A 12,864-nucleotide genomic window follows, 5' to 3' on the forward strand; every position below is an offset into this window, starting at 1 on the left:
TGAACCCGGATCTCTGGCGCTGTGAGGCAGCAGTGCTAACCACTGTGCCACCATGCCGCCCCAAATGTCAAGGGAATTTTAGACAGCAGCTGTTCAAGGGGAGAGATGTCATCTAAAAAATGGAACTTTGATCTCCTGTGGTTACAGAGATAATGAGGGGCTGATTAGTGACTCTCAGCAGAAAACTATCTCCTGTAGGTTGTGTTGCAGACTGTAGTCATATGTAAGTTGAAAGAAAGGTAGTTCTGACTAAAAGGCAGTTCATGTTTTGAGCATAGTGACCCTTCTTTAGAACAGGGTTAGGGTTCTAAAGAAGGGTAATTGCATTTCGAATGTTAACTCTGCTTTCTCTCCACAGATGCTGCCAGACCTGCTGAGTTTCTCCATCAATTTCTAATTTTGTTAGAGTCCCTGATTGCTGAAAATGTCATCCATTGCTGGGGAAAACTGGATAAATTCCTTTGAGTCAAATGCAGAACCAATAATCTCTAAATAACCACTCAACTACATTACTGAATTCACCCACCTGAATAGCCTCAATGTTTTACAATATGTTCATCACAGCCAAGCCAAAGACTGGCTCATACATTTTTTATTTTCTCATTTCTAAGCTCTGTGTATGTTTGTCACACTATTATATTTTCTTATGTTTTAGTAACTAATAAGCTAAGATTTTAATTCAAGAAAGCTTGGCTTAATTGGATGCTTTTAAAACAGAAATACATTTTTGTTGGGAAATGAAATTCGTAAGGGAATGGATTCTTTTATAAAGTAACCCTGTTGTCAGCAACCAAAGGAGGGGCTGTGTAAAGAAAGAGAACCACTTCATCGCATAGCCCCCCCCAGAGCGTAGCCATTTCAGGGAATCTCATCCAGAATCATAACCGATTGATGTCACTTGCCCGTATAGAATTAGAATCAGAATCCCAACTGTGTGGAAACAGGCCCTTCAGCCCAAGTCCACACTAACCCTCCGAAGAGTATCCCACGCAGATCCATTCCCCTATATTTACCCCTGACTCATGTAGCTAACCTACACATCCCTAAACACTATGGGCAATTTCGCAGGGCCAATTCACCTAACTTGCACATCTTTGGGTTGTGGGAGGAAACCAGAGCATCTGGAGGAAACCCACGCAGACACTGAGAGAATGTGCAAACTCCAAACAGACAGTTGCCAGAGGGTGGAATTGAACCTGGGTCCCTGGCACTATGAGGCAGCAATGCTAACCATGAGCCACCGTGCCACCCCTTGTAGACCAGTTACAACCTCTGATAATGTTCAGAGCAGCAGACATCTAATGGGCTATGTGAAAGTTTGTGTGAAGTTGTATTAAAAGTGGTCACCGTAGTCCTACGGGACTATAGTGTTGCTCTGTCATTAGAGAAAGACGACTGGTTGTGATTTAAAGTAAGGGTCACCATACCTCAGGTGAGGTGAGAAGGTGAGGAGAGTTCTTCATAGTAATCTCAGCTGGTGGGGAAATTGATTCCACTCTGTTGGCAACACTGTATCATAAACCAGCTGTCCAGCCAACTAAGCTAATGGACCCTGATGAAGTTGTAATAACTTGTTATGGAATGCAGTTTGGTCATTGATCAGCGTGCAAAACTATTAGAAGATATACTTAAGAGAATTTACAAATGCTGAGATGTAATTTAATGGTTATATCATATTCAGGGAAATTGAAAACTGATGATTGTGTCAGTTAGATAGCTTTAGTATATAGTTGCCCAATAGCACAAGAGCTATGTTACAATCTTTGTTCAAATGACTTAATCACTGAAGCATTCTGGATTAATGATTATATGTTTAGTTCAACTCCCTGACAGAATAAATAGTTCTTTGACGCCAATTTCTCAATTACATCACTGTTTAAACATAAATATTCAGAAAAAACATCAACACAGACAGAAAATAAATAAAGCAAAGACCTATCGGTAACTACTTCATATTTCAAAAGGTTACTGAACTTTATGATCTTGATTTAGAAAGGAAATAATATGCACATTGGCAAAATACTAATTGGAAATCTATTTTTCTTTGTTATCATTGTATTATATCTGATACTTGAAATAGATAAGAGAATCTAGCTTATTATGTAAAAACTGAATATTTTTCATTCACTGAAGAGAGATTAATAACTTGCATACACCCACGAAGCAAGTGGGTGATGGTGATAGATAGGTTTTCCTGTCTGGATTAGATTTGAATGCAGACTGAGAAAAGTCAGAGAATTAAGGATGGCTGCTGATTGTCCGTGGATTCAACATACAAGTTTTCTGTGTCATGGGGAACTCAGATTGAGGCACCTGGAGTCATTGTTCCTGAAAGGCTTATCCTGTGACTCCCTGTCATCATAGATACAAAGTCAAATTGGGTATTTTGCACATGTTGATTAGATTTGCATGTCACAATGTTCGTTATAGGTTAGCATCCCACAGATCTCCACTCCTGCTGCCTCCTTCAGGGCCTTGGTAGCTTGGTTGGGTGACCAGAGAGGAAAGCGAGATAGGTCACACTTGTACAGAATTACAAAACAAAGCAGTGAAGCATGGCTTCAGTTAAAAATCCTTTTGCACACACATTTTAGGATGCTTGTTTTTTTCCCCACATTGATCGGGGAAAGAAGGATGCACACCTGATTGTGTCGCTGAAAAATTTAGACAAGTAATGCTTTGAAAGAGTGAATGATAGAAATGGAAGAGATATAGCAAACATGGTTCACATGGCAAGTTCATTCACATTAGCCATCTCTGCACCTGTAACAATCTCTAATTTCCTAACTCTAGAGTAACATCTCCTTTGATAGAAATCACACCTACCTTGTACTGATATTGCCAAATAGAACAGCCATGTTCAAGAGGATTACATATTGGGGGAGATGAAATACATCCTTATTACTATTGTAACAAACTATGTATTTTGAATGTTTATTCACAAAGGGCAAAGCAACTCATCCTTTGTTAATATATTATTTCAACATACATGGCTGTCCTCCACTGAATGACAAAATGCAGCAAAGTCCTTGTTGTGAACTGAATTGACATCTTCCTCTGCCAATGATGTGGACACGTGTTTGCCATGATCAAGGACTGATAATCCGTGGACAGATCTCTCAGTCAGAAGAATTAGGATGAGTAGAATTACAATGTGTAAAGCACATATTACATGACATGACATTGCCTGGGTCCAGAATAAGGATTAAAAACTTTAAAGATGACAAAATGAGGGGGGGGGGAAGGGCACAAAATATATTCTGTTCTCAATAGTTGAACATTCAAGATATTTTTTATCCTGTAAAACCCTTCAGAGTATATAATGTCAGTGTCAGCAAATCCTATCTAAAGCTCAAACAAGGTCTTATTACCAATTCAGACAGGATTCAAGGCACCGATCATTGTGTCTTAGATCTTGCTGTTTGTGATTGGCAGTTTTAAGCTCTGGACTGGGCAAGCTGATTTTAAATGTGACAGTTGGTGACGACTGCTTCACTTCACAGTTGTGAAGTGAACAATGGACACTGAATCTAGTGTCTTACATATGACTTAGCAAAGACAGCAAATGAGAATTTAGAGCTTTTATAGGTTTGGTACATATACTGCACATTATGTCATTTATACTTTGCACCTTTTATTCTCTTGTACTTCATATGAATTTTATTAAATTTCCAAGTGATCTGACATGCTTAGAAATTAGGTGAAAAATAATACAATCAGTTCTGGTGGAATTTGGAATATTCAAACATGCAGTCCAAAGGTAAGAGTTCACTTTAGTTATGAAGAGAGATTGGCTAGACTAGGGTTATTTTCCTTGGAGCAGAGGAGACTTTGTGGGTGGGTGGGTGGAGGGGGGACATGACTGAAATGTACACAATTATGAGAGACATAGACACGAAGAAACCTTTCCCATTGGTGGAAGGATCAATGACCAACAACATAGATTTAAGGTACGGGGCAGGAGGTTAAGAGTTTTTTTGTGAGGACATTTTCCCCCCACTCAGTGGGTGGTGAGAATCTGGAACTCTCAGTCTGCATAAGCCCTCATAACATAAGAGGGATTTAGATGCACACTTGCGATGACAAGGCATAAAAGGCTCTGGGCTGGAAAATGGGTTAGGACAGATGGTTGTTTTGGTTGGTGCAAACTCAATTAGCTGAAGGGCCTCTTTCTGTGCTGTGGAACTCTATGATTGTGCACACAGATGTGCTTTACCGTAAATATGCTCTGCATAAGGTCCATGTTTAGTTGTGCTTCCACATGAGTATGACTTACCTAACAGCAATAAAAGGTGAGGATTATAAAACAACCCAAATCATAAAGGCGTCCACTCTAAAACGGTCTCTCGGGTTTACTTACAGAAATAAAAGCAACATATTTTGAATTTTGTACATCAATAGCAAGAAAAGTGGTGAAAATACTTAACAAATCTTACAGCATCTGCAGAGAGAAAATAGTTAGGGTTCAGGCAAGTATGTGCATGATATTTGACTCGACCCACTAACTCTGTTTCTCTCTCCATGGATTATAAGAGACCTGTTAAGCATTTCCACCACTTAGCTGTTATTGATTACTTAAGCACTGGACTCGAAGATACCTCATGCGTGGGAATGAAAACAGAAACTGCTGAGAAAACCCAGCAGGTTTGGCAGCATTGTGGAGAGAAACACTTAACATTTCAAGTCAGGTATGACTCCTTTTAGAAAAAGATGATGTTATGCTATTGACAAAGGGGAAGGAGAATCAAGTGGAACAAATGGTGAGCGCGAATAGAGTTAAGGACAAATAGAATGCTAACGGTAATATAGAAGAGATATAAGTGCAGAATAGGGGTTCAAAGGTGCTTTCATTGTATGGAAATAACTTGCAAGACTTTTTTCCAGACAAGTGACAAGGTGCTGAAGGAATGCAAGCTTTTCTGGGTTGTCAAATAAGCAGAATTTCAGCTTCACATTAACATTTAGGATTAAAACATTTTGTATAATCTACACAGTATGTTTCCAAACGTTTAATGCTAACTTTATCATATGGCCTACCTAAATTCTAAAGATGTTGACTTTGAAATATTTCTTTCTCCCTGCACCAACCTTGCTTAGATTTAAGACACAGTGTCCAACTCAACTTCACTTTACCTGCTCCCTCAATCTCCTCTTTCTCATTAAATGTGCATTCATTTTAAAATCGGCATTTGCAATATGACTAAAATGAATGCATTTAAAAATGTAAAACAAGACAATTCCATAATTAATATATTAGTTTATTAGAGTTCACAGAAAACACGACAGTGTAATTTTCCGGTTACAGCAGCATTGGTTTGCAGTAGTCACTATAAACTAGTGGTTTTATAATTTATTTTACAGAAATAGTAACTTCTCAAACATGGTTTAGTCTGAGAAATTTCGCAGGGAAAAAAGTTATTTTACTATATGAGGAATCAAATTGCATAAATAGTCCAAGTCTTTTCAAGTCATCTCTCAACTTAAGCCCACATTTCTTTCAGGCGAAGTTCCTTGCCAAGAGTATCCCATCACAAAATTCCCTTTCATATTTTTAAACAAATGTTCAAAATGTCACATTGGTTTGCATAGTTTTTTTTTTAAAGAAACAAAATTATTCAGTATACATAGTTTTTGTTTCTAAATTCAGTTGCTATAGCTTCCATTAAACAGCCTCTAAAATGCTCAAGTTAAATATATTTTCATTTTCATAAACTTTACCATTTTTGATAAAAAAACAATGCATTTTCTAGCCACTTAATTTACTATTTCAATTGTTACCCTAACTGACCTAACTGTTTTTTCTCCCAAAACATCTTACCTTGCAGTTATCTTGCAACACGAACTACCCTGCATTTATGTAACACTAAGGCACGGAAAACAGTAGTGCGAGACCTAGCTAATAAATCCTGACTTGAAGTGGACTGGTGCTGGCTGTAAATTACATCTAATGTCCAGATAAAAGCATTAATAATAGGTTTTCCTTAATATTCTGGTGGGTACGTGCACTGTGTAATTATTGTATGTAGTCACACAAAACCCACGTTCAATTCTCAACCTGGGCTGAGGAAAGGGATCTCAAACAGAGTAATATTGAAGATAATCATATGCTGAGCTTAATGTCCTCCTATTTCAAGGATCGAAAGGGTAAAATGTAGTTAGCCTATCACTTGAGCCTTGCAGGAAAAGACTTATGTGAAAATCAGGTGATGTTAGGAACTGTGATGCATCTTCTCTTCACCAGTTTAAGAAAGTCAAAGAAAAAGCTGGGCCAAAAACAAAATATAGGGATTGTTGGAGAGGCTAGCATATAAAATAAACTTTTATTTACAGCCAACACTGGGATGTGGAGCAAGTCAAGATTCTAACAGCTTATAGCACTCAGTTTAGGAAAGCATGTCGAGCACCAGAGATAAAAATACAATCCTGTTGGCGAGTTTCAAAGCTTTACGCTTTGGAGTTAGAAGAAGATTTTAATACAAGTCTGACAAGCACCTGAACAAACTGCCTCACTCCTTCTAGAATCCAGGTAATACTTCTTAGACTGCATTCATCTAAATTTTGAATTTGGTTCTCCACGCTGTTATCTAAATAATCCAGGAAGACAGGTAAAAAAAAATGATTTAAAAAATCACAAACTAGAAAGTAATTATTGATTGACTTCAGTCAGAAAATTTAGTTCTGCAAAATTTAGCCTGAATTTTATGTTTGTCAGGAATATTCCACAATAAATTGGAATTTAACAGCACCACATCCTTGATGTCAAAAACTCTGTCTCAAAAGCAAATATTCTTCTCATATTCACGCATGAGTGTGTCAGACAGAGAGAGAGAGAAAGAGAGAGAGAGAAAAAGAGAGAGAGAGAGAAAGAGTAAGAGAGAGAGAGAGAGAGAGAGAGAGAGAGAAAATGAGAGAGAGAGAGAGAGAAATGAGAATGCCCACATGAAGCAGCTCAGACTTTCATCACATTTCTTGCCCTTGATCAACTTCAAATCAAACATGCAGCCGTTCTTTATTCACGAACCAAGAAAAAATGTTTTAGTTGACTATATAAGCATGGATAAACTACAGAACAGTCTGGAGGTATCATTCAATATCTGTGAAGAGACATTTTCCAACTGAACAAAGTAGTTTAATACAAATTAAAAATTCAGAAAAAGTAAACAAAGCCTCAGTTCTTCAAATAGGGCACTGAGTGCTAAAAAATTAGAAGTTAAAAGATCTCTTTTCAGCAAGTGATGTTATAGACAGAATTCGGTTCAAAATAGTTAACAGTTTGGTAACTGAACTGTTTTCTTAGATGAAAACCCAAAAGAACTGCAGATGTTGGAAACCAGAAACAAAACTAGAAATTGCTGGAAAAAAACTCTAAGTCTGGCAGCATCTGTGGAGAGTTAAAGTTTTGGGTTCAATGACCTTTCTGCAGAAGTTCTGAACTCAATGTCAACTCTGATTTCTCCCCATTGATGCTGCCAGACCTGTTGAGGTTTTCCAGCAATGTGTGTTTCTGTTTTCTCTGATTGCCTGATTGAAATAGTACAAAAAAAGTCCACTTTTATTGTTATATCTATGCCAGTGCTAGGAATGAACTGGAGTTCACATCCTTTCCCATTGCAAATATTTAATTCAAACCCATTTGAGACAATATCACTGTCAACAACTGCTTGAATGTATTATACAGAATTTAAAATGTCTTCCTCTTTTTTTCTTCATGTGGTAATCCTTAATCTACAACCTGTGGTTACCCAGCCAGAGGAAATCATCTTACACTATTTATTCTTGAGACAGATATTTAAAAGACACAGGGGAATCATGTTCATCATATACAGACTTGTTAGTGTCATAGAGCTTAAGTTAAGAGAGGCAGATATATTTAGTTTTATAATCTCATTGTGCTAGTCAGGACACAAATTATAGATAGGGTCATTTTAGCTTGCTCAAATATTGAGTGGCATGCCAGAATCAGTCCAGAAGTGTCCTGTTTGTAGATGGTAGATTTCATAAAGAAGGTTCAATGTTCAAAACCAACAGCACATGTTGGAAGTCAATGCCTTAACCTTTGGCACTCTAAAACACAGCCAAGAAAACAACTGAAGTTGTCATGTTGAGGGCAAAACATTAAAATACACCACATTAGATTGCTTACTTTCAGAATCCACAGCCTGCATTTTGAAAGTAATTGATTTAATTTTTCAAAAATTCTCTGATAAACAGATTAAAGAATAAGACTTTTGTTCATGGTGCAGGTGGTTTGTTTATGGTCTCAATTTCAGTGCTGGGTGCGTCAAAGTTAAAATTGACACAACTGATGAAATAAGACCACAAAGACTCACCACTCCAGGATTGATTCTGAAAATGCCGAGCTTGTCTAAGGGGAGGGATAGATCACAGAGGTTTTTAATGAGGTCGAGTAATACAGGGGGGTTGTTTTTAAGGCTTTGATAAAGCAACATGAAGAAATCTTCAGAACTGATCTTTAATGCCCAGCCAAAGTCTCTTTGCACATGACTGGTGTTCAGGTGGTTTATGGATTTGCACTGTTGGCCCTTTTGGGCCAGTGCTTCTTCTCTCAGAAGCAGGGTAATCTCATAGACATCTCTGCTCAGACTGATAATCAATGAGAAGAAATAGTAGTGGTTGCACCGCTTATTCCATTTCTCCTTGTCAATACCACCAAGTCCCACTGCTCCCATCCAGAGAATATTATCGCAAATGAAGTACACAGCCCGACTGAGAGGAATGATGGTAAGGCAAAATCGAAGAATTGGGTCCGAAAGGTGTATGTTTCTTCTGGCTGCCTGAACTGCATCCACTGTGTTGCCCAGTCGGAATACTGAAATAAAGCAGAGATTTAATACTGTAACAGCTTTTACCTGTTGACAACAGTTGAAATATAATTAAATTGTTCTGGATGAGGCACCAGCAATTTAACTAGAAACAAGTTCTCTCTCTCTCTGGCCAAACTTTCAAATGGTAAATCTCCTCTATCTTGGGGGAATCACCCCATTGATTCTGCACATCATGTAGTCACTGATATACAAGGCTGAGGTTGCTATGAATGCGAAGAGCAGGAAGAAAACAGACTTCATTCTCCTGCAACAGGAATCGGTTGTTGTCTAAAGGTGGTGCTGCAGGATGAACAACAAAATCAATTTTATACTCACCTAGGAGGCTCACCCTGCCCATTTTGCCAGTAGTCTCCCAATCACACCCAGGCAAAACAAAAACTGATCCTCAGTGTTGGCCTCCCTGACGCCACTCCTGATGCGGGCATCTACTCGCTGCCTTTATCAGGCTCCACTTTCACTCTTGGCTTTTGTACCATTGCAACTGGGGCCAAAGCCTCTGCTTTGCCTCTCTGACTCCTCATGTGTGGCTTCAGCACTGATGTGGATGTCACAATGCATGGAAGATATTGGTGTGTTGTCAGAGCATATGCATCTGTGCGCACATAGTGATCCAACTGCACTATGGACAATCAAATCAAATACATAAACAGCCTCTACCAACTAGCTACATGTAACCATTTAAAAAAGGCAGGTATGATCCCATTGTAACAGAATTCACAGATGGAAATATACCATTAGAAATGCTGCTTACAGAAAATGGAGCAGACTATTTTGTGCCAACATGAAAGGACAATCTTATTTACTTACAGCATAATCAATTTCTATTGTATTTACAAATATTGCTTGGAAAATTTTCATTATTAGAATTGAATAGAGAATTTTCTCCCAAAACTACACAAACATGAATCCCGTGGGCGGCACGGTGGCACAGTGGTTAGCACTGCTGCCTCACAGCACCAGAGACCCGGGTTCAATTCCCGCCTCAGGCGACTGACTGTGTGGAGTTTGCACATTCTCCCAGTGTCTGCGTGGGCTTCCTCCCACAGTCCAAAGATGTGCAGGTCAGGTGAATTGGCCATGCTAAATTGCCCGTAGTGTTAGGTAAGGGGTAAATGTAGGGGTATGGGTGGGTTGCGCTTCGGCGGGTCGGTGTGGACTTGTTGGGCCGAAGGGCCTGTTTCCACACTGTAATGTAATCTAATCTAATCTAAAATTGTAGGGGTCTGAGCAATGATGGCTATGGTGAAATGTGTAGCACAACTGAACAAGAAGTGTGGGTTGAGCAGGAGCATCTTCCACCATTTAAAATACTCTCCGCAAGTTGAGCCAGGCAGCTGCAAGTTGCTATTTAAGGGAGATTATTATTTGTTAAACATCTTGATAACAGCCCAACTCATTCATTAATATTCAGATTTCTATCTTAGCAAAACCGCCAAACAAGCTTGGCATCAAGAAAACACAGCACGGAAATCAGAGAACCAGGCAGATTCAACTCACCACCTCCTCCAAATAAGTCCTATGCTGGACACCGGATACCAACATCTCAGGGCATGGTCCATGGGCAGCAACCACACACTCCATAGGCATCTGACATGTGCCAGTCTCTATGAACCCACATCACACATCTCCGATCCACTTACAGAATACATCTGTACTTCAGTGCTGCACCGGCCACTCTCATTGTAGCACTACAGCAAGGATGCTATGTACTCAGGGACAGACCCCAAAATCAGGAACTGGACTAGGTTGCATTCTGGGCTTTTTGCTAGCTGTAATATCACTCACTCACTCGGAGCTTACCTGCTTGCACACAGATTCCTTGCCATCCATAGTCTTGTCTTTTTGCACTTCTCCCCCCCTCAGCCAGATACTAGCTTCATATTACTTCTGTCTTGCTTTACCATTAAGCACAGACACAAAGCTTGCCATGTCAGCATGCCTCAGTGGAGTCAACAGGCATAGCCTTTACTCAGAGGGTCCCAGCATAGTAATTTAAAGGCATGTCAATCCAGGACCTGCTCAGTTAGTCAGATTTAGAATTCTCTCCACATTAGTGTTGAGGAGCCAAACGTTGGGCAGCACATCACCATTTTGACGCTTTCCGCTCTACTATGGGTTATTTTTCTCCTAAAACAGGCAAAAATAAAGGGAAATGAAAGTGGGTGGCACAACTGTTCCCTTTGTTGCAAGATGGTGTCCGAAGCAAGTGAGTAGGCAGCACAGAGGACGTGCAGACTCAGTGATGTCACAGGTTGGGGGTAGGTGACAGTGAGTATGGAAGATGCTGCGGGTGATAATGAGAGTGGCAAAGCATGAATCTTAGAGAGATGGGTGCAATAACAGAGACAGAGTGAGTGTGAAGTATCAGAGAGAAAATGGTGCCATTTATGCTGGCAGAGTGGAGGGCATTTTCCTTTTCCTGCAATGCTGTACATTAATCCAGAAATGTAAGACTACTTTATTGCAAGTGGCAACATCAGAGCTGCCTGGCATGGTCTGTCAGGACCTCCACTACTGATCCTGGGAAAGAGGAAGTCAAGCCTGTGCACCACCTCATCCAGTAAGAATTCCAGGTCTAGCCTATAAACCTGGGTACACATTTTCCCCTTAACCTTATCTGCCATATTAGGGGAAAAATGTCAGCAATCATGCAGGGCAACTCCAGACTGACGGTGTTTCTCTGGGTGCACAATGGGTTTTCAAAAATTGCACGGATGCAAGGAATACTTGTGAAATCTGGAATATCTGCTGAGTGCCAAGTTGTTTTAGGACCAGTGCATCGTAAGATAGGGCTGGAATCAGATGTGAGTGACACCATAGGGGCAAGGGGTGTAGTTACTTCTAGTAAGATACAGCAAGAAAACAGCTAGACCTACCAATGAATAAGCCTCCATTAAACTTGGTGCAACTTCCACTTGCTCAAAAAATGTCAGATTCAGCCCTTTAGTTTCATTTCAGAATAGAGGTAAATCGGATAACTGTCACTTGGTAGCACTGTCACTTCTGAAACATAACAGTTAGAGGTTCAATCCTTGTTATAGGCTTGGGAACAAAATCTGGGCTGATATTATCCTGCATTACTGAAAAAAGTGCTACATTCTCAAAGCAGCTGTCCTATGGAAGTAATTTAAACAGAATTCTTTTCCACGTATTCAGGTGGATGCAACATCAGTCGTTCATTTGCTATTTGTGGAATCATGCTGAGTACACACTTGGTGCCATAGTTCCCAATGGATCCCCATGACTGCACTTCAAAAAAAGTGATCATAACATAAGAAAAGTATGATTAGGTTCTTTTTCCAATCAATAGAAAAAAAACTTTTCTATGTATCAGGACAAACAAAAACAAACTAAATGCATGCAATTGCTTGGCACTTTTATACTACAAGCTGCTGTTAGCTTATCTATAAGACTTAGCCCTAGGTCTACTTGGACTGGGTTCCACAGGCTGTGTTAGAGCTCTGCTCCCTGTCTATTTACTTCTCACAGATGACTAGCAAGAAGTGTCCCTTCAGAATCAATCCTGTTTTTCAGTAAGACAAGTAAAATTAGACACTGATGACTAAGAAGGGGTGGAGAAGACAAACTAAGAGCTTAGTAAAAAATAAAAAGAGAGAGGCATACATAAGGTTTAGGAGACTGAAGCCAGACACAGCCCTCAGAAAATACAAAGATAGCAGGAAAGAACTCAAACATGCATCAGGAGGGCCAAAGGGAGCCTTGAAATGTGCAGGTGGAGACACTGCTGGGGCCTTGTACGAAATCTTCATATATGCTTTAGCCACATCAGAGGACTACAGAATAGCCAATGTTGATTTGTTGTTTAAGAAGAACAACAGGAATAATCCAGGAAATTATAGGATAGTGAGCCTAATGACAGTGGAAGGGAAGTTATTAAGGATTCTTAGGGATAGAATTTCTTCAAATTTGGAAAAATACAGTTATTAGTGCTGGGCAGCAATGCTTTGAGAGGGGAAAGTCATGTCTCACAAACTTGATTGAGATTTTTGAGGAAGCA

General features: G+C 39.6%; 1 protein-coding gene across 1 annotated transcript in view; it reads right to left on the bottom strand.

The window, feature by feature from the left end:
• Positions 1–5,240: 5,240 nt before the first annotated feature.
• The window catches only part of pex11a (peroxisomal biogenesis factor 11 alpha), a 28,318-nt gene continuing 20,694 nt past the window's right edge, over positions 5,241–12,864 (bottom strand). The window contains exon 4 of the mRNA XM_043677237.1: positions 5,241–8,830. Within this exon, the coding sequence (XP_043533172.1) occupies positions 8,253–8,830 (578 nt within the window). The 3' untranslated portion in view covers positions 5,241–8,252. The remainder of the gene's footprint in view (positions 8,831–12,864) is intronic.

This window comes from Chiloscyllium plagiosum, chromosome 36, assembly GCF_004010195.1.
Source record: "Chiloscyllium plagiosum isolate BGI_BamShark_2017 chromosome 36, ASM401019v2, whole genome shotgun sequence".
In the NCBI taxonomy this organism is placed as follows: Eukaryota; Metazoa; Chordata; class Chondrichthyes; order Orectolobiformes; family Hemiscylliidae; genus Chiloscyllium; species Chiloscyllium plagiosum.